The 21,846-nt window shown below is 37.2% G+C and overlaps 3 protein-coding genes across 10 annotated transcripts in view; 2 read left to right on the forward strand and 1 right to left on the reverse strand.

Annotated features, from left to right (window-relative positions):
• Window positions 1–12,082, forward strand: esyt3 (extended synaptotagmin-like protein 3). Its single transcript, XM_079463930.1, has 23 exons — window positions 1–646; window positions 1,248–1,289; window positions 1,389–1,523; window positions 1,793–1,869; window positions 2,042–2,111; window positions 3,870–3,959; window positions 4,068–4,123; window positions 5,020–5,140; window positions 5,258–5,434; window positions 5,551–5,633; window positions 6,177–6,225; window positions 6,476–6,565; window positions 6,771–6,833; window positions 6,933–6,992; window positions 8,188–8,259; window positions 8,348–8,434; window positions 8,612–8,761; window positions 9,734–10,092; window positions 10,201–10,299; window positions 10,384–10,515; window positions 10,591–10,696; window positions 10,943–10,992; window positions 11,079–12,082. Exons 1-23 carry the CDS (start codon window positions 335–337, stop codon window positions 11,116–11,118), a joined length of 2,520 nt encoding a protein of 839 aa, XP_079320056.1. The 5' UTR covers window positions 1–334; the 3' UTR covers window positions 11,119–12,082.
• parp14rs1 (poly(ADP-ribose) polymerase family member 14-related sequence 1) lies at window positions 12,065–21,758 on the reverse strand. 3 transcript variants are annotated; one of them, XM_079463928.1, is made up of 18 exons: window positions 21,427–21,758; window positions 21,032–21,321; window positions 20,716–20,819; window positions 20,605–20,638; window positions 19,877–20,101; window positions 19,281–19,505; window positions 16,952–19,200; window positions 16,567–16,800; window positions 16,219–16,440; window positions 16,054–16,132; window positions 15,817–15,963; window positions 15,429–15,491; window positions 15,085–15,261; window positions 14,168–14,374; window positions 13,369–14,034; window positions 13,121–13,263; window positions 12,800–12,974; window positions 12,065–12,669 (listed from the first exon to the last, which is right to left on the reverse strand). In XM_079463928.1, the coding sequence occupies exons 2-18, from the start codon at window positions 21,213–21,215 to the stop codon at window positions 12,386–12,388; spliced, it is 5,418 nt and encodes a 1,805-aa protein (XP_079320054.1). In that variant the 5' UTR covers window positions 21,216–21,321; window positions 21,427–21,758; the 3' UTR covers window positions 12,065–12,385. The 3 variants fall into 3 exon arrangements, with proteins under 3 accessions (XP_079320054.1, XP_079320053.1, XP_079320055.1); XM_079463927.1 differs by lacking the exon at window positions 21,427–21,758 and adding an exon at window positions 20,345–20,449 and having other exon boundaries at window positions 21,032–21,354; XM_079463929.1 differs by lacking the exons at window positions 21,032–21,321; window positions 21,427–21,758 and having other exon boundaries at window positions 20,716–20,883.
• Window positions 20,551–21,846, forward strand: part of parp9 (poly(ADP-ribose) polymerase family member 9) — a 5,670-nt gene continuing 4,374 nt past the window's right edge. The window contains exons 1-2 of one of the 6 annotated variants that reach the window (XM_079463931.1): window positions 20,575–20,673; window positions 21,297–21,432. The gene's annotated coding sequence lies outside the window, so the exon portion shown is untranslated. The other 5 variants (XM_079463936.1, XM_079463933.1, XM_079463935.1 and 2 more) reach the window with 5 other exon arrangements.

The following is a 21,846-nucleotide window of genomic DNA, read 5'->3' on the forward strand; positions in this document are numbered from 1 at the left end:
ACCTCCGTGCCAGGTAAAAAAAGGCAATGGATGGGGGAACACGGAAGTTCATAAAATCTGTCAGAGAGAGCGTCCCGAACCTCCAAAATCACAATTTGCGGATTGCGTTAAGTGAGATAACCTAAAGGCAACGGGTCACCTGCGATGATGCTGTGCGCGTCTCGGTGAATGTTTTGTTTACCTTTCCGGATCGATGGCGGGTTTTGACGTTTTTGAGTGATTTAATGTGAAATCGAAAACAAACACACAACGAACGAAGGGAAGGCGATGCGTCCCTGATCGATTCAGACTCTCGCTTGCACTTGTTCGAGGCATTTAATCAGCTTCTGTAAACATGAGTGCTGCGGTGGTCGAGGGTCAAGCGCCCTCCACTACTGATGAGGGTCTCAGTTCAAGCGACGTCAGTAAGATGTTAACGGAGTTTCTGATGTTCATGGTGAGAGCGATTGTCGTGTGTTATCCCGTATATATGACCGGATCTCTTGGACTGAGTATCAGCTGGATTCTTCTCAGCATGCTGATGTGGACCATGTGGAAAAAGAACCGCAAATGGAAAGACCAGAGGCTCGACACGGCCATTGATTTCTTGGAAAACGAGAAGGACGTCATCAAAACTGAAATGAAGGCCATGGACATGCCAGCTTGGGTGGGTTGTATTGCTTTAACAAAGGTGTTTGATGATGCACTTAACCTGGATACGAATAATGTTATTTAAAACCATGAAGATTAGGTCAGTGTGGTGAAATAAGTAATATTTGTAAAGCCTCTCCAAGTTGTGCTTAACACATTGCTTAGTATCCAAACAATAAGTTGTTGGCAATTGTCAGAGGTGTGGCATTTGTTCTGTTGCTTTGGGAACATCACACACATAGGTGTCAACATGAGTTTCTTAATTAGGATGCCCAGCCCTTTTAAGAGACTTACAAGATTGTTTATGACAGGAGAAACCTTCACACCCTTTAATAAAGATGTAGGATCGAAAGAAATATTTGAAATGCACCGCCACGCAATTCACTCTGAAGAATAATGCAGTTTTATATTGCAGTTCCCAAACGTTAATGCTATAAAAAAAATCCCTATTTCAAAACTGCCTCAAGTGGTTTGGCTGCTTATTTCCTGCCCTCTAAAAGAATTTCACATCATGTGATCTTATCGGTTCATCTTGATGTAAATGACAGGCAATGGGCATCCACGGCACATCAAATGCTCTTAAAATGTGTATAACTTTTATTTCTTTTTCTCAATAGATTAACTTTGGAGATGTTGAGAAGGCTGCTTGGATCAACAAGGTAAAATGTGATCTTCAACCTTTGTTAAATAAATGTGCTTGCCTGACAGTTTACACTTTTTTTTAACAACATCTCTCTAAAAGTGTTTTTTCATTGCAGATTATTCAGCAGGCATGGCCATTTTTTGGAATGTACACGGAAAAGCTTCTCATTGAAAATATTCAGCCCTCTGTAAGAAATTCCAGCAATCATTTGAAGACATTCGCATTTACTAAAGTCCACATGGGACAGAAGGTAAGATTTATGTAGTGACGCGAAGGCTTAGTGAAATATCTGTAAATTCTGGTGTTGTCCTTCCTGCTAGCTTCCTTTTCCTATTTGTAAATACACCTTTGTATACTGTTGGCTCATACGTGTTAAATGCTATCTCATTTGTAAGTTGCTTTGGATACAAGCAGCAGCTAAATAAATAAATGTAAATGAAATGTAAATGTCCCAATACCTGTAGGGTCACAAGATTGTTGAGTCATTGTATTAATTGAAACTGTCTGTTTGTGTTTCAGGCACCAACTGTTACAGGGGTTCGTGTGTACACACATGAGCTGGACACAAGAGAGGTCATTCTTGACTTCTACATCATGTAAGCTCACTCTCATTTCCATTTTCATCTCTTTCTACCTAATATATAACTGTGGTGTTCTTTAAATTATCTGATCGTACTGTATGTAGTTCAATGACAGTCCCTAAATGTACAAGTGTGCCGCTTTAAGCATCGATACATCATCTAAGTGCAATGTTTTTCTTTCATCTAGGTATGAGGCTGATGTGAACATTGATGCTGAAGTTAAACCAGGTATCAAAGTAGGAGTCAAAGGGCTTCAGGTTGGTCAATGAACATTTCAAACTTAAACCTTGAAGCTTGTATTTCATGTATTTTAGTTTGGTTTCCAGCAGCCTGTTTGGATACATAAGTGTGTCACACAATTATTACAACCTGTATACCTTTAAGATATAAAGGCCTGGGCCCGTATTCATGAAAAGTCTTAGTGGAAGGAGTTGCTCCTTGTGATAAAAATTCTTAGAAATGTGGGCGTTTCCCCTTAAAATGACAGAAAAGACCCTAGAAAAGAAAAAAGTCATTCATAAATCTTAACCCTTAAAAGAGCTCTCAAGGTCCAAAATTGTTAGCAGTAGCGAGGAGGACTTTTAAGAGGCTTAATAGTTTCATAAGCAGCAGAGAAAATGGACAAAACACATTGTTTTTGACCGATCTTATTAGAGACGTAGCCAAGAAATGCCATAGAAATCACTACATGAACTAGCAACTGGACAAAATGCAAAGTACGCAGCAGAGATGATTTGGTTCCGTCCAAAGGGGTTCCGTCCAAGTGATCAAAGAAGAATTACGACAGCACTTTCAGAACATTGATGTATTGCTGTTAATTTCTTATCAAATACCTTTAGTATGACATTAACGGTATGGTAAATAAAGATACAAAATATACATATAAATAGACACATACAACAAAATTATTAGGAGTAGTGAGGAGGACTTAGGAGTTTTTAACAGCAGAGAAAATGAACAAAACACGAAAAGTGAGAAAGTGTTGCAATGCATGACAATTTCCATATTACTTTTAAGCTATATCCGATTTATTTTCTTTATCCTTTTTGTGTGTTAAATTTTTGTTTTTCTTGGTTTTGTTTTTCGTGGTTTTGTTTTTCTTGTACAGCTGCTTTGATGCAATGCAAATTGTAAAAGCGCTATAAAATAAAATTGAATGACAGTGCTTTAATAAGACACAAGACATTTCATCGTGCAGGGTTCATGTGTGTGACCGACTATTAGAGACACGCTAACTTCTCCAAGAGACGCAGAAATGCCATGGTGCCAGAAAAATAAATTATCACTACATTAACATATTAGCCAACTGGAAAAATGCCAATATGCAGCAGAGATGATTTGGTTTTGTAGAACCTTCTATAGGGATCACACAAATAATAACAGCAATTACAGAAACTTATTGTGTCATGGTTCATTTTCTATCAAATACGTTGACGTTAACAGCCTGGTAAAAAAAAAAAAAAATAAAGTATATATGTGCGTGTGCGTGAGTAGGGTAAAACAGTGAAGTAAAGTATAAAGTTTAAGTATAATGACCATATAATTCTTGTTTTCCTTCTTGGCTGGCTAACCAACCAATCACAGTCTTTAAAAGACTGTGTCATATATAGCAACGTGGTAAGCCCTGTCTCCTCACGAAGATAACAGTTTTGTACAGATTTGGTCTCAGATTGGTCCTCAATCGTTTTTAAGCTAAGACTCCTACGTAGAAGTTTTTAAGTTAAATTAACTTCCTTAGAGGATTCTTAGAAGCTTTAAGAATGCGGACCCTGGTTTCACACTTAAGGCTTAGCTTAAGCCAGGATTAGTGTGGTTAATATTGAAGTCCTTTTAATATAAATGCAGCAGAAAAAACATTACTGGACTGCATCATGACACGGACATATTTAATAATATTTCAGGTTACATTTTCAGTTAAGTCTGAGTCTAGCCTTAAGCCTTGTATGTGAAACCGAGCATTTTGACCACATAGCAAGGTAAATCAAGAAAAATATATCTTTTCACCTTTCTTTCAGCTTCAGGGGATGCTACGTGTAATTCTTGAGCCTCTGATTGGCCAGTCACCCCTTGTAGGTGGAGTCACCATGTTTTTCATTCGTCGACCAGTAAGTATAAATATTGTATACAATTGGTTATATTAAGTAAAATACAACCAATATATAATACGTTTGTTATCAATAACTTTTCTGTTGTGTTTAAAATTACATTTTTAGGCTCTGCAAGTTAATTGGACCGGGATGACTAATGTTTTGGATAGTCCAGCATTCAGGTACCTTATGAAATTTAAACAGGACTTGTTTCTCACAGCACACAGCATTGGCTGACACATGGCTAAGATATTGTCCCGTTTTCGCTTCTTTGCCGAAGGAGATAACATATTACGAAATGTGCTTCGTGGAGCAGTTTGTTAATTTATGGCTATTGTAGAAACAACATGGTGAATTCCAAGTAAGTGGACCCGTGCTGAATGTAGATAGAAATAGCTCATTCAAGGCCATAAAAACATAACACTTATTAATGTAAGGTTTTATACACATCTGAATACAGTTATGTATATTATATTGCATTTCTGTCAATAGATCAACCTTAAAAGGCAGAAACGAGAATATTAAAGTTTTTTACACCGATAATAACTGTTGGGTAATAAAATATTTATATTGAAAGAATATATGCTATTACTTAAGTTTGCAGTCAGTTATATTAACATGCATTTGCTTTGTGCTAGTAAGACAGCAGTAAGAATCATAACATGATTCTACCAGCATGAGCAACTAGGTCAAAATAAAGCTACAGGGCCTAAACAAATAATGGAGACAGAATGAGCTGCGTAGAGCCACCCAATACTTTCAGAAAAGCTTTGAAAACAGGAAATGTTGTCATACAAGTTCTGTGTATACAAAACCTATGCTCTCAAATCTTTTTAATCTATGACAGATACAGCTAAATATTTACACTTTTTTTTCAAATGTTAGAATATACTCCTCAAAGCTATGGAATATCACAACACTGTGGGAATTGTGTGTTGGGAATTAAAGCATCTAAAATATATTTATGTCTAAAGTAGTCGTGTCCCTTGAAAATATATAGTGTTATACTCCTGACACAAAGTTATACCCTTGCCACCCCAAGTCTAGCAGTAAACCTAAATCTTTGTTTCCTCTCTAGCCATATATCAGAATCAGCTATTGTGGACATCATCGCCTCTCTCATGGTTTTGCCCAATCGGATGTGCTTCCCATTGATCGATCAAGTCAAGGTTGACCAAATGAGGTTTCCACTGCCTCGAGTAAGACCATGACTGATTTATTCACAGCGTTTTCATTTCAGACAAAGCCTGTAATAATCACTGTTATAGTGCATCATTAACACCGTGTGATCGTTGTTCTTCTGCCGATATCTTTAGGGTGTAGTACGGGTGCATGTTTTGGAGGCACGGAAACTTGTAGCCAAAGACTCACACATGCTGGGACTAGTGAAGGGCAAGTCAGATCCATATACTCTGCTAAGGGTTGGAAACAAACAGTTCAAAACGAAGACCATCAAAGAGACCTTGAATCCATGCTGGAAGGAAGTTTATGAGGTAGCCGCTGATGTCATTTTGAGGCCCCTCAATTCATCTGTCCTGTACAAACACAGCTTGTTTCACATAAGAAATAAGAAATGCTAAGACTTCCCAACTTTATTTGCTTTGAATAGTTTGTTATCCATGAAGCCCCTGGACAAGAATTAGAGGTGGAATTGTTTGACGAAGACACGGATGCTGATGACTTTTTGGGAAGGTATGGTATGAGATGCAAATTAAAGGGATACTTCACCCAAAAAGGACAATTTTTTCATCATTTACTTACCTTCTAGTTGTTCACAATCTGTATACATTTCTTTGTTCTGATGATCATAGAGAAAGATTTTTGGATGAATGCTTATAACCAAACAGATCCTGCGCCCATTGACTCTCATAGTAGAAAAAATTGCTTTATAATTTTTTTGTTTTGTTGAAGAAAAAATACATTTTGAAGAATGTGGGACAGCAAACAGTTCTGGGGCACTTTTGACTACCATTGTATTTTTTCCTGCTATGGTAGTCAATGGGGGCACAATCTGACCTGTCATCAGCATTCTAACAAATATCTTTCTCTATATTCATCAGAACAAATACTTTTATAAACACTTGGAACAACTCGAATGTGAGTAAATGATGACAGATCATTTTTGGGTGAAGTAACCCTTTAAAGGGCAGAAAGTCTTTGTAAGCATTTTTGTGGAAATGATGGTTAGCATTTTGAAAACATGTGATGTGTGATATGTTGGATTGTCTGCCACAGGTACAGTCTGGATTGTGGGGATGTGAAAAGAGAGAGAGAGATTGATAAGGTGAGCTTTGATCAAAGTCTATAGACACACTTGGATTAAGTCGACGTCGTACTGTTCTATTCTGCATACATTGATATGGCCACGTTTTATATCAGGGTAATACCAAGTTGTTTCCATATGTAGATTATGATACGTGATAGAATTTAATTTACTCATTTCTTTCAAAAGTCAAATCGATATTTTGAAGAAAGTTGCTATCAAAACATTATTGGCCCACGTTGAATGAAAGATTTTTATTTGTATTTTACAGTGGTTAGACTTGGAGGATATCGAGAGTGGTGAAATACATTTGAAACTGCAATGGCTGTCTCTACACACAAAGCAAGAACTATTAAATGAGGTAATCTGGCATTCATTGCATTTTTATTGTTTACTTGCTTGCATTGATTTATAATTTCATGCCTGATGGTTAAAAATGTTGTTAAAATAGTTCTCATTTTGTTTGAAAATATACTCTGTATAGATGAACCAATGAACAAATAAATCAAAGCAGTAGTGGATCTAATTCTAATGTCTTTAATATCTCATTTATTTAAACCTTTTAGACCTACGATGGCCTTGCTTGTGCAATGCTTGCTGTATACCTAGACAGTGCCTCCAAACTGCCTGTGAGTCTGTCCGCCTCTAATACCACGAACACTATGTGAGAAAATATGTTTTTCTCAGTTTTTATTGTCTACTTTTATTTCTATTACGTTTGCCTTCAGAAAGACCAGCGAGAGTTCACCCACAATGAGAAGCATGGAAAACCAGCCAAAGAGAGTCTGGTAAGAAGTGGCCTGAAGTAATCTATTCTACACAATTGCAGTCCTTTTTCATTCTGTTTTAATAAGAAAGGTAATTTTAAACATGACATTTTGGCTACTTTTCCAATTATGAGTCCTAAACACAATTTCGCTATTAATTACAGAAGACTTTATTTCTTTAAAGAAGAACACAAAATATTTATTTGAGGTATTCATTTTATTAGTTTTTTTTTATGTAAAATGTTTAGCTATGGTATAGTTGTCCAGATGTGCAATGTTTTTTCGGAAGACCAGAGTGGGTAGTGACATGATTAACCAATCGGAACCAATTATTCTAGAGAGTCATGTTAAGGCCAGAGCCATTGAGAGAGAGAGAGTTGCGTTGACTCCAATGGTACATTTTTTTCACAGCAATGGCGGTTCATGTAGGCTCTTGATAGTTCCCGGAAGTCACTACGAATGGAGCTGTGGCTAATCATACCGATTGTGACAAACTTTTAAACCATTTAAAGACGTAAGTCTTTAGGAATCGCGTGACACATGGACATTTTGAACATCCGTTGTCACGACTCTCTCAACGGCTCTGGTTAAATAAATACATATCTTGACAGGCCTGTGGTTGTTGTGACGTTCTCTGAAAAAGCTTTAGTTTTGTTTTTTACTTTTGGAAGCAGACAGCAAGCCTCAAAGCAGGTTTATTGTTGAGCTGCACTAAATACATGACAAATATTTAGCATTATTTCCTCTAATGCCCTCTGCTTCATGTGCTTGGAATGTCTTCAGCCATTTTGTAGTGAAATGGTACATTCCAGAGATTGCATCAAACTATTTTAACTTTCAACCAGATAAGGTCAAGTCTCATGTTTTAGTTTCTGCTACTCTGTATCATTACGACCTGTCAAACTGGTTTACACCACTCGCTTGACTATGAAAATGTCCTCATGCAAATTAAATGGTAAAACACCAACTTCATGTTCTTATAGTTTATTATTTATTATATTCCATCAATGTCAGTGGCTCAAACTCCTGTTATTCAAACACCTGGTAGGTTGTTGGATGAATATAGCTGAGTTTTCTTCAGTTCAGATCATGTGCATAAACATCTCACACAGTGTAATTGCAAACTGTATTGCACAGATTCCCAAGTGTGTAAAAATATGTCACAAAAGTGACAAATGATGACATTTGTTTACACCGTGTTCATTCTAATTTGTAGCTCACCAGAAAAACCAGCGACCCAAACTCATATGTAGAGTTTACTGTAGATCAACAATGTCAGAAAAGCAAGGTATGTCATTATATAGGAATATTGTAATATTCTCCAGTTCCTATACGCAGTGCCTCAGATATTAAAAGCTGGAGTGATTTTTCCACAGGTCGTGTTTTCCTCAAAAGACCCTGTTTATGATGAATGCTTCGTATTCTTTGTCCACAATGTGAACCGGCAGGTGTTGAACGTTGAGGTAAACCTGTATTCAAAGTAACTTGTGATTTACTGTAAATAAAAAGGATACTTCTTTAGTTCAACAAGTTAAAGACTAATAACAAACAGCACTAAATAACAAGGGTAAATGATGGGCTGGCATGTTTTCAGTGTCTGCCTCATAGTATTAGATATAAAATGCTTCTGTCTCTCTCAGGTAAAAGAAAATGAGAAGAAAAACTTACTGGGCAAACTCACTGTGCCTCTGGTCCGCCTGCTCAATATGTCTGAAATGACGCTAGATCAGTGCTTCCAGCTTGAGCGCTCAGGAGCCAATAGCCAGATCAAGATGAAAGCTGTTCTCAGGGTGAGTGAACTAAAAAAACATTCATTTCTGCTGCACGAATGGAGTGACACACAAAGCAAAAGTTTACAGTTTACGATGCCACTGTGAAAATGCTTTGAAATGCATTCAGCTATGATCTCTTTATTCTGTGAGCAAGAGTGACCAATAACAGTGTTATATTCATTTGCATAATCTTGGCATGTCTTTGCCCATGAGATGACCAGGTAAGAAATTATATTGTAGAACTTGTTAGCTTGATCTCACGTTCATTTTGCATATACGACTGAAGTCTTTGTCTTAAGAAATGCATAGTTTTAGAATCCACATTTGAGAATGATACTAAATCAAGTTTATACTATCATTGTTATGAAACAAATCAAGGGGAACGATGGGGAACAAAAGAAATTATGAAAACTTTTATCAAGTTTCTTCTTGAGGTTTCACCTGAGATGCTTTCTAAACAATATTTTAGGAATACCCATCTATTCTAGCTCTTTTGGCTGTTCTTTCTTCAGTTATTCCATTCGGAATTGTTTTTACTAAATGAAATGTAATGAGAGAAAGATCTATGTTTGTAAAATAAAATTTTTGTCTATAAAACCGATTTCAGACAAATACATAACTTTTTTTAGGATAATGAAAAGTTTTCCAAACCTATTGTTTAGAGTAAAATATTATATGACATAATATATTATAACAGCTACAACAAACAGATGGTGAAAAGTGAAACCATTTTGTTTGTTCAGTGGAGCTCCCCGGTCCCATACATAATTATTCTTATACACATTCTTAATTTATTTTGTATAATATGGCCTCACAGTGTGCATGAACTAATTTCCCTTATATGTAAAACCTTTTTAATAAGTAAGAAAGTTTGTACACCTTTGAGAAACAAATGGTGACTGTAATATATAATGGTGACTGTAATATTTAATGAATATGTTTTATTTTGGTATGCCAATAATGACTACACATCTGTTTCCTCCCAACTAGATTCTTACGCATGAGAAACTACAGCCACAAGTTGTCCCTCCAACCCTTAAGACTCAGCCAAAGGCCTCATCCTCACAAATTCTCACTCAGACTGTACAAAATGAGCAGAAAGAAAAAATGCCAGTTTCATCTATCCCGCTCTCAAGTACACAGACTGTACCTGTAGCGGCCAGCCCAGCTAAGGATCTCCAAGGGGAGTATCCAGCATACGGACGAAGCACTTTAGCGGCCACAGAGGGAAGGTTGTCCGAGCCTTATACACCCGGTCCAATGCGTCGATATGATTCCCACAGCCTCCTGTCCGAGAACTCCATAGCTTCATCTCGCTTTGATCTGTCGGATAATGCCCGTTATCCAGAGTATGTATGATCAGGTGTTTTTATTTTATTGAACGTGAAAAACCTTGAAATCCTTGGGTTTGAATAGACTAATATGATTTCATCGATCAATAAATGTGATCATTACAGGGCCATCATTAATCATCAGGGCAGCTTTGGACAAATCGACCTGACATTGCGTTATGCCTCCTTAAGGAAGCGACTTATAGTGATAGTCAACTCGTGCAGGTGAGAGAAGATGCTATTTTGAGTTATTTTTACACGTAGTTTACAGATTAATACAAACTGATCTGTTTACTCATGGCTCTATAGGGACCTGTTCGCCTGTAGTGAGAGCGGCTCTGATACATACGTCCGCATGTATCTGCTGCCCGATCAAACGTGGAAGCATCGCAAACGTACCAAAGTGAAAAAGAAGTCTGTGGACCCTGACTTCAGTGAGATGTAAGTGTGTTTTGTAAACTGTTAACCACCCATCTCTTGTATCTGTTTTAACGCTCGGAAACCTTTTCCTTTCAGGTTTGAGTTTTCTGTGTCACTCGAGGAAGCTAGAAGCAGAAAGCTGGATGTTGCGGTAAAAAACAATAGAATGCTTCACAAAAGAGAGCGAAAGGAGATTGGAATGGTAAGTGGATAGGCAATGTGATACATACATATTTAAGGCAACTATGGACTAACATATTAAAATCATTATGTTATTACAATGTTATCAATGTTATTACATTGTAAATATTAAAGTTAACTGTAATCAAATGTTGAAAAAGGAGTAGAGGAATAGATACATAAATAATATGTAGTGAATACTTTAGTGTATGTGTTATAAGATAACAATAATCATGATATTTATTTTGCAACATTTTTCTTTCTAAAGGTTTTGATTGATTTGTCTGAAATCGACCTGGCCAAGGGTTCCACAGAATGGTAAGGAAAGCAGTCTTACGTTTTTTTATGTTTGCGTGTATGCTTTCACATGTTCATGTATAACTTTTGTCTTCCTGATCAAACAGGTATGAACTTACTCTCCCTGGGCTCAAGAAGACAAACTAATAAACTGATGTCAACTTGTAGTCACAAAGTAACTAAACAGCTGTCCTTATTAATATTATATTGTTGTTTTTGTGTTTTCACATTTGACCTTTCCCTCACGATAAGAACACATCCATATAATGGTAGTGGACAACAGACAGGACACATACAGTAATGTTGACCCTTACATGAGAAATGTGTATTGCGTCTTTCTCGTCCTTTTGTTGAAAATGACCCACACGAAACCATCTTATTTGACACTAAATTATATCAGTGGCGAAGATTGAGGATGGAAGTGCTGATTTAATATGTACAGTAATTCCCAAGTCAACGGGTCTTCTCTCATGATGCTCCAGGTCACATTAGGGGCAGGTTTAGTTTAGATAGGTTGATTTTGTTGTTGTTAAATGTTATCTTAGATTAAATATAAATATAATTTGGGTACCAAAGCACATTTTTTCATAAATATCTATGTCATGTAGTGTATGGTTGCTCAATTATATTTCCAAAAACTGACTTTTCAACCAACCTATATAATTGTGTCTACATTTTTGTTGTTTAAAGCATATCTGTACAGAAAATATAGAAATCAAACATTTAACTGGACGGATTTATTTTTCTATTTGTAAATAAGACGAGTAGACATCATCATTTAGTACCTAGCTGATCTCCTCTGGCCTTTGTCAAAAAATCTTTTTTAAAAATGTGGCTTTTTACATTTTTGAAGATGCTTTTATGTTCACTAAACACAATTTGACTTATGTTATTACTATTAAATAATAATAAATACTTCATATTATTATGCACCAGCCCCCATCTTGTTTGCAAACTTGTTTGAGCTAGCTTTTTTATTTTAACAAATAAGGTAACTGCCTTGTCTGGATTCTTAAAGTATTTGAACAGTTCTTTGTTGAGTAATATGTATATAGACCGGGGTGTACCTTTAAGAAATTACAATAAAACATTTCAAGATGTGTAAACTTTTATTTGAAGTGCTATTGTATCTTAGTGTAAACTTGTGTAATGTTACAGCTAAAGATTCACATCAGAAATTCAGATAAATCTACAGTACATCAGAACAACTCAACCCAGTCTGGGTCAGATATATTAAATAAGGTTGGCATACTTCGCAGTGATGTGAGTCTTCTGAAAGGAATTGTTACAAAGTTTATTAATAGCAGTGCGGTTAAACTGCTTATTACACAAAATCTACAGCCCTTTAAATGACAGATTTTTAACTGATTTAGTTTATATGTTAAGGCACTTCAGATTTACTGTGCACCAGTGACTATTTAAATGTTATTAAATACTCTGGGTAAGCGTTATCATCCCTGAACACTACAAAGATGGTCGGAGCAGCAGGCCTATCAACAACTGTGTCATACAGATCAGCAGTGGGGGGGGTTTTTGGAGGTGGGTCAATCATCCCTGCCTGTCCTTGAGTGTAATCTCCAGTAAGCACTCTGCAGAGGTACATGTGCTTGTGTCCCTGAGCATTAGGCACCGAGTATGTGGGGTTTGCAGAATAGATTGCGTTAAGGGCAAAGTAAGTCCCATTTCCAAATGCTGCAGCTGCAAATCACAGTAATACATGTTCATCAGATATTATTACAATATTATTATATTAAATAATATAAGTTCTATATAACTTTGTAATTATTGTAGCTATTTTGGTATTGTTGTAAACTAATGTTGCTTTTACCATTTTTTCCTGCATAGCTGCGATTAAATCCCCTCTGATTGATATGACTCATAGTCTGTTCATTGGTTCCGTGAAACAGCCTTTTCTCGTTGTTTTGATGGCCGTTCTTTTGCTCCATGACACTCTTGTTATTCTGGTAATTCCTCCAAATGCCAGGATTCTGGATTCGTTCAATCTGTGATGGAAACAGGAGCGTAACGTGTTGTCCATTTTTTTATTGTTTCGTTCATTGCATTGTACTAAATGTCTACGTAAAGACGTAAGACACAGTTTTTGGTTGAATATGTGGACAAATATGACAAAAATGTTAATAGTACACACCTTCAAAACATTGAAGTTAGCACAAGTGGCCTGAAAGGATCCCAAGACATCATTGTATTCAGAATCTCCTGCTTTCAATGCGAATATTGCGAATAACTGTGTAGGATTCATGGCACCCCAATGCTGTGGAATGCTTTCAGTTGCTGGTGGAAAATAACATCTATTAATCTTAAATAGAAGAACTTGTGTTGAAGAACAAATTATTATTGTTTCTTTTCTGTCAATGTATGATGCCATGCACCCAATACCTTTCAGTTTGTCAATGCGTCTAATGTTCATCTGGTTGACACCGGTGGTACTGACTGCAGGACCCTCAGGCAGTTTGATCTGGTAATCCTGGCCTTGAAAAGAGATCTTGACGTCTGCAGCTCCACTATCCAGGGCCTTTTCCAACTCAAAGTTTATTCGTTGATCAAAAGTCTTATATTGACCTCCCTGTTCATACTGCCATTCCACAAGCTCACTCGCATGTTCAATGTATTTCTTCATTATCTCCTCGTCTTTGGCGCTTTTGAGCATGTCTTGGATGTCCTTAAAGGCTATTAGGACATCTCGAGGGAGACCTTCTACTATGAGTGTGGCTTCTCCTGGGGAACTCTCTGAATCTTTTTGGGCTTTGTATTCCAGCCTTATAGATACATCTAAGGCGATCTGCATATCTCGGATTCGCTGTTGGTCTTTGTCTGAAAAGCTCAGAATTGTTGTGTCAGTGATTTTCTGGGATGCTTGGTCCTTTGAGATAAATTCTTCTAGAAACGCCTTTGTTTTATCCACTGCTGTTTGTGTCGGGCCACAGATAGAAAAACAGGCTGGATCTACTTTAATGCCTTCAATGACAATGTCCTTACAGCCATGTTGTTTGATTTCTTTCTCCCACGATCCAGTCAAGAATAATTTGACAGAAGAAACATATGCTGCAAAACAAAACATAAAATTAGATCGTACGTATAATGGTCTCGGCAAGACAATGAATTTTAAAACCATTCTGCTTTAGCTCAAATTGTGACGTACTATGTGTAATTTGTTTATTATGTGTGAGATTCTTACTTTTAATTTTTGAGTAAATAGTTTCCTTCTGTTGTATGACAGTGTATTCTCGATTGCTCATGCTCTTGTAGAAGTCATTGAGCATGGGAGCCTGGAAGATGACTATTCGGATCAGCTTAAGAGGGGACTGAGGATTCTGTCCCACCATTTCCACCACAGCATCCATCATGCAATCCGCTACTTGACCTGGAGATAGCCCTGCTTGTCCTAAGAAAAGAAAAATTATGTTATCCTTTATCACATTTTTTAAAATGTTATTCTGATTGACAACATACAATTTAGCTGAGTTTCAACAAAGTGATCCCTTTTTATAAAGTCAATTCGGCTTCTCTAGAAATGCTGACAAATAAAAATTGTGGCCATTCTTAGAGCTATAAGTAGGCTCTAAAAAATGTTGTGTTATTTAAACCAATTGTTCGGTCAAAAATTGAACTGTTGGGTTAAATTAAGCCAGGGTATGGTTATATTTGACCCAACAATGGGTTGAAACAACCCAGCATTTATTTATAACCCAACGGTTGGGTTTGTCCATTTTAGACCCAACTCTGGGTTAAAATAGCCCAACATTTTTAGAGTGGATAATATTATAGTTATGTAATATTTTGTATGCTTGATTTCCTTTTTGTATGCTTGAAATTTTTCTTAGCCCATTTTGGCTAAATCCGCCACGTTTTAAATTGTTTCCATGTATGATTAATGTGTATTGTCCCTGAATAAAAAATTTACTTCAATTTTGACTTCAAACTTATAAATCAAAAGGTACAAAATTTTTTGGAAGATGAAGTTAAAGTAAAATTTGTTGTATATTCAAAAGAGAAAAAATAGGCAGTTGCCAATCACCTAAGAATGCTATTTTGCTTCTATAAATAAATAAAAATGATATCCATGTTTTATATTCTGCTATTTGTCCAGCTCACCTGTACCAATAGCTGGAAATGAAATGGAGGTGAACTTTCTCTTTGCACATTTTTCCAGAGCCCTTTTAACCTGTTTAATGATATGAACAGCACTGCTTTGTGCTGCAATGTGAATTATCTTTTTGCACAGTAAATTTCCTGCTTGTGTCATTATCAGTCCGTGGTTGGGTTGGGATCCTGGAAAAGCACATGGATCATACTTATGAGACACAACTTTTTAGTTCAATGTGCAAAATTTCTCAGTTTCAGATCATATGAAAGTATTTTTCTTATCTATATTTAATCTACGAGTATGACTTTTATTATTTAAATATCACAACATTTTGTTTAGAAATGTTTCTTACCAAGTTGCTGACACTCTGCCTCTACGTTTGGACCAGCCTTATCCAAAATAGCCTTTGAGACACCTTGAGAGTTTGAAATGTTTTTAAATAAACAGTTTCCCTGATCACACAAATACATTTTCCAAATATCTTGAAATGATCATATCCTATGAATGGTGGACATTCCATGCAGGATTTCTTAAAGAATGCCATTCAGCAGACGTCTTAGTTTGGCTTTAACCTTTGTAATATAACTAATGTTGATCATATATGTTTATCAGATGTTTGTTTATAATATGGAGAACATGATCTCAGTCTTAAAAGATTTTCCACTTCAAGTGAAAAATCATGAGTATAGATGACAGTCTAACTCATCATTTACTTGATCATTTAGATCATTTAACTTTACCTGATTTTAGTGTAAACTCTTTAGAGGTGGAGTTCACAATGACATCTGTTTTCTCAGCAGTGATATCACCACATAGAACCTGAAGTGTTACCCCTCCCACTTTAGTCTCATAAATTCCAGATTTGCTTGTGACCTTTGAGAAGGGACCTGTGATGTATAACAAATATAACAGAAATAATTTAACATGTCAAAAAAGATCAAATATAATTATAACACTGCATCTCTTGTTTGGGGCACCTGGGGTCTTTTGTTGTGTGGGGTTATTGGCTGGGGTAGCCTGGATCATAAACTTCTTGTTGAACTCATCTGTAAATACCTATTAAAAAAGACATGCATTATTATTAATAACGATGCAAAAGCATCATAAATCCACATAGCATTGAATTTGGGAAAGTAAGGTACCTGAATTGTTTGTGTATCTTTAGGGTGAAGAGCAAATGCTACTTCCTGCACATTCTTTGTACTTCTTTTACTGCTAAACTTAAGAGCTGATTCCAGCATTGAGCAGATCACCAGTGGTTTTGGAAATCCCAGATTTCCTGTACCAATAGCAGAGAATACGATAGACTTCCATTGACGCTGCTCTGCCTGATTCAAACATTCATCAATGATGTTTTCCAGCACCTGCTCAAAGAGAAGAAAGACATTTGACATTCTTTGTTAATATATTAACATTTATAAGCACAAAAACCTTAATCATTTGAAAATATTTTAATGCTGAAATTTCCGGTAACAATCACTAAGCAATACCTTCTGCTCATTGCCTTGTCCCTGATTCCAGTGCGGTGCAACTGCATGAAACACCTCTTTGTTCTTTAGGTTTGCACCTACTGTAACAATGACTGCTCCAATGTTTGCTGGGGCTGTGGCTTGCTGATTGAGCAGAACCTGAAGCTGTGGACCAGCAGCTTTCAGAATAGCACTTGAAACAGCTCCTACACCTAGATTCAAGTCGCTGCTCAGAGTGTTTACAACAACATCCATCTGTACAAAAAGTGAAACATATTTACACTTGATTGTTCAGACAGAAGTGTATATGTTTTTTTAAATACATTTTTGAAAAACATTTCCAGATGTGTGCAGCATACTATCAGAGAGAAACCAGATATGAACATACAACAAATAGTAAACTTACGGTGGTGTCCTCAATGTTTGTTTCCATAAGGCTGATGGTTAAACCTTCTTTTGTTTGAACACTCTTCGATGCCCCTTGAGAGGATGCAGTACTGTGGACTAGACTTTGAGAAGAACTTGCTTGGCTTTGCTGTTGGCTGCTTGAACTGCCCCCAGTTGCCCCCAGACCAACTGCATTAACTCCATAGATTTTCTTGACAGCAGCCTCAAAAGCCTGAACTGTTACATCATTATTGTCAACCAGGTGTATGGTCCTCAGAACGCCGTCCCCAACAAAATCGCAGAACTCTTTAATCGATTTCACAATGGTGTCTGTGCAAAGATCCGGTGGAAAATGAAACGCGCCAGAGCCGATGGCTGGGATCGCCACAGACTGGCAGTTTTCCTGATCGGCCCGATTCAAACTCTTTTTAACAGTTTTCTTCAGAAGACCCACTGCCTCCTGGTGTTTGGCAGTGCTGTACTGCGGGGCTAACGCAAAGATGACGTGTTTGCATCTCAGGTGTCCGCCAGCGTCCAAGACGATAGCGTCACCAACCGTCACCTTCCTCTTTGTGACATACTGGTTGCAGGCATCCTGAAGATTAGCATCAGCCTTAGAAAGCGCCTTAGATAATCCTCCATCCAGGACGAGAGCCTCGTTGCTAGCGCTGACTACCGCATCCGCTTGAAATGTACACATGTCCGCTTTGTTAACAGTGATCTCCACACCATCCGGTGTTATACATTGATAAACATGCTTAATGACTGATTTGACTGGACTGTGGTGATCGTCCTCATCTATTAACTGAACCAAACAACCCATATTTGCCTTGGCTAATGGAACATACATAGACTCTTTTTCTTTGAAGAACTTCTTTGCTCCTGGTTTAGCTATTTTCATGATGCAGTGGTGTGTAGATGTGAGCAGTTTCTCAAACATGGGCACATAGTGAGAGACATGAAATCTTGGCCCACTGACCAATATGTTTTCATCTTTGAATTGCACATTGACTTTCCCTTTCACTTCCTCAAACCAGTCTTGCGTTTGATGATCTTGTATGAACATGATCACAGTCTTGTGAGCCTTAAGGCTTTTCTCAATGCAAGACTTTTCCTGAACAAAATCACGTAACTGTTTTTCAGCGTCTTTGATAAACGGGACAAAGCCAGAAATGAGCACTTGGTTGACCGTCGTCTGTATTGTGACCCTTGATTCTGTGTTTTTAATGTTAGAGACGAGGTCTTGCCAATCTGATCTTCTCAAAACACCAGCATCTTCTACATCAAAGCTCAGGTAACCCAGCTGTTTTTTTAGTATTTCCTCACCGTCCTTCAAAGCCATGTCTTTTTTGCCAATTAGCACGGCTCTTTCGTCTTTAACTTCCAATGCCACATTGATCCTTTTGGTTAAAAAAAAAGCTGTGCTCAATTCCTCAAGGTCCTTGTTTTGGAGAAAGTCTAAAACAGATTGATGTAGTTCCACTGGTTTTCGGATTAAACTAAGAAAATCCTCTAGTATTTTATTTTTGATTTCCAGCACTTCAGTTTTTAGGCCATAGAGTGTTAGCTTTTGATTGTGCGCAAGGTATTTGATCTCCAGTTCTGGAAATGTGTCACAGATTTTCTGCTTCACATCATCACAGAAAACAATCTTGTGAATAGATGGAGACATATCGATTTCTTCTGTCACACTTCCCTTCTCCCTTTGGATTCTTTTAGTGACTGTCTCAACAATGTCCTTAAGAACGGTCTCAATTCTGGTCACATCTTCTTTCAAGCCGACTACAGCCATTTCTCCCTGATGTACTTTGGGAACGAGTGTGACTGGTGCCACTGCTACTGCTTTCTTTATTTCAGGTTCTATTTCACTCCATGCGTCTTTTTGAATGTGGAGCTCAAAGGATTTTAAGTTAGACATAGATGCTGAGAACACGGTGGAGGTGTTTTCTCGCCAAGTCTGGATGAGTTTTCTTGTTTGCCCGCCTTGCTGAAGAAGACAAGGCAAAGGAGTGATGCTGACAGCTGGAGAGCTTAAATCCAGCTTGCAAAAAGAAGTGGACATAGCCTGGGTTATCACATCCAGAGATTTTTGGCTCTTGTTAAGATGATCCCATAAATTTGGATCTATGTTTTCAGTTAATTCCTCTGGAAGTCTCAGGCAGGGTCTGTTTTTACCATAAAGAGCTGTTTGCAAAGTTTCATAGTATGGCAGTACTCTGAATGGCTGCTTTTTAAGATTATGTTGCACATTAATGACCTTGCAAGCATCTACAAAAGGAAACATTTTATATTTTATGTATATTTAGAAAATAAATGAATCTAATGCATAAAATGTAAGTGCTTTGTACCTTTGGGATCTTTAAAAGTGATTATTGCTGATTGTTCGTTTTCAAACATAACCACATGATCCTCTTCCCCAAATCTTTCAAAATATAACGAAAGGATTTCAGAACTTGTACCGGGAGGTAAACCTTCGGCTTTCACTTGTGATGTCATTTCAAGTAATCGGACAGTCATGTTTTTCTTTTTCATGATTGTATTGCCTGAGCCGAGCATGGTGAAGTTTTGTAGGCCTGCGAAATAAGAATTTCATGAGTCACCACAAAGGAGAAATACACCCTTCAGAAACAAAAATAGGGGAATATACTGGAAAACATAATGCTATTTATTAAATAATACATTTACATACTTTGGAACAAAGTGATCATGTTTTTCTGTATATAAAAAGCTACAATTCCTTACGCATTATTAAATATATTGAAATATATTAACAGTGGTTTATTCTATATTCTTCAAACAAATATATTAAATGATTTGATATATTGATGTTAGTATGTAGAAAAATATTTTCCTTGTGATAGGGCAAACAAGATTAACAATCAAGCATTCTTAAACTATGCATTTTCCACATGCACCTAGCACAATGTAAAAATCTGAGTCTTACCCTCGTTGCTGGAGAACGTCACCACTGCACAGTTGCTCTCTGGTATTACTTCAAGACTGAAGTCTTTTGACTCAGCAGTACTTGCCTTGAGCACATTTTCAACCAACATTCCCAGAAAATCTTGAGAAACATTTTGAATGTTTTCAATAACAGCTTGTCTACAGGTGGTTTCTTCTTCCTCCTCAATTGGCTCATCCTCCTTTTGCACTTCAGTCTTCAGTTCACCTGGATATAAAACATTATTCACTTTGAGAACTATTATAGGGCTTGTATCATCTGTAATACATTTCATGTAACTTCAGAAGATATCAAGATATTTAGCTTGAGCGTCAACCTCCATTTATAGATATACAGCACGAAAACGACCAGACTAATAAAAGCTTAACTCAAATAATACTTTTTGATATGAGGTTAACTTTTCTTGGTGTATTTGTATATTCAAAAGGTTAAATTTGAAATGACACTGACCCAAAAGCCTTGGCTTTTTGAGGTCTAGTGTTGAAGGCTGCTGCACTGAACACGGTTCTGCCTTCCTTTTGGTAATTTCCAAATCGACAGAGTGTTGGATTGGTTCTATGTGGTGAATATGTAAGAATAGTGAATTATTACAGTTAATCTATTAACAATAACCGAAAGTTTAGAATCAAGTGTTGTGGGGAGGGTGTGCATGCAGTTCTGGCCGCCATGGTTTGACCAGCAGAGGGCAGAGAGCAAATTAAATGACTCACCTGATGAGGGTTTGCTGGCCGAAGACGTCGATTCCTGAGGAATACAGTTTCGATTTTACCCAAAAGAACGTAGGTTTAATAACTCTTCTCCTTCCGCCATGTTATACTCACGTCAGGTCTGGAGGCTTCTGATGGCGGAAGTCTCGCAGTCATTTTAAATGTTTGTTGACCAATCTTCAACTCGTGCGAGTTTTTCTGCAGAACTCGCTGTCTCACTGCGCACACAGAGACACGTAAACGTACGATTTATTATCGTTACAGTCATCGTTTTCCTGTCTTGTGTACGCAAACTTAAGTTTCGATTATCGGACTCCACCCACACTTTCCATATTTTGATTTCGCCATGAATTAAGAAACGTACTCGTAACGCTTTATAGTAACTTCTATGTTTAAAATGATAAACGCCGGAATTTAGTTGTTACTTTACCTTCCTCGTCTTTGAATCGCACAGTTGCTTTTCGTCCGTCAGTATCATCGCCATCAACCAAACAATCTTCTCCTCCGTCCGATTTCTTACTTTGGAAGTAGATGGTCAGTTTATTCTTTATTTTGGGAGTTTTGGGGTCCCACTGGCCCTCCACACAGAGCGCGTATGGATACGCGTCGGCCATATCGACTGTCCTGTGACTGAGTGTGTATTCGCCACTAACTTTATTTAACTTTCACTTTTGATTTCTTCAAATTGTGCAAAGCAACAGGCGGAGTTCCCCCAACCTCCTGAAACAAAAAACAGACCGAGATCCAGGAGAAACCAGTTTACTGACTTCAGACGGATTTTCTCGAAACGTTTAACCTGAAGTTACAGTTAGTTTGCTTACTTACGTTTGGGTAAGTACGAGAAGTCTCTAAAGGGCGAGATGATACGTTTATTTTTCAAGTCAATCGTAAATCATTAGGTTTAACGTTAAGTACATCGTCGTTTGTACGTCTCTTTCGCTTTCTCTTTTTATCTTCGACGACCGTCTTTGTTAGCCAATTTCAACAAGATAATCTACTTGTGTAGTTTTACCAAAGTTTGTCAAAACTGCGCACACTAAGTCAGACTGCATACTTACGCGTGCATACGCTTGCTTTAATAACCAATTTCCATACATTCGTGTTTGAGTTGCAGAAAGAACATTTACGTGTTTATACTATGATTTAATTCAAGCTGTGAGCATGCGCAGGAGGTGTCATTTTTTCAGAAGTTGTGTACCTTGGAAGGGATTGCTTTTTTATGTTGTTATCGTTTGTTATACATTT

This window comes from Barbatula barbatula (assembly GCF_947034865.1).
Source record: "Barbatula barbatula genome assembly, chromosome: 9".
NCBI lineage: Eukaryota > Metazoa > Chordata > Actinopteri > Cypriniformes > Nemacheilidae > Barbatula > Barbatula barbatula.

Excerpts from the sequence above, each read along its gene's own strand:
- esyt3 (XM_079463930.1), top strand. The coding sequence starts at position 335 with ATGAGTGCTGCGGTGGTCGAGGGTCAAGCGCCCTCCACTACTGATGAG. Across the intron at positions 1,290-1,388 it reads AGGCTGCTTGGATCAACAAG|ATTATTCAGCAGGCATGGCC; the intron begins GTAAAATGTGAT and ends TTTTCATTGCAG. Across the intron at positions 10,300-10,383 it reads GTGATAGTCAACTCGTGCAG|GGACCTGTTCGCCTGTAGTG; the intron begins GTGAGAGAAGAT and ends ATGGCTCTATAG.
- parp14rs1 (XM_079463927.1), bottom strand. The coding sequence starts at position 21,215 with ATGGCCGACGCGTATCCATACGCGCTCTGTGTGGAGGGCCAGTGGGAC. Across the intron at positions 15,964-16,053 it reads CACACAACAAAAGACCCCAG|GTCCCTTCTCAAAGGTCACA; the intron begins GTGCCCCAAACA and ends TATACATCACAG. Across the intron at positions 12,670-12,799 it reads CAGCTATGCAGGAAAAAATG|CTGCAGCATTTGGAAATGGG; the intron begins GTAAAAGCAACA and ends TGTGATTTGCAG.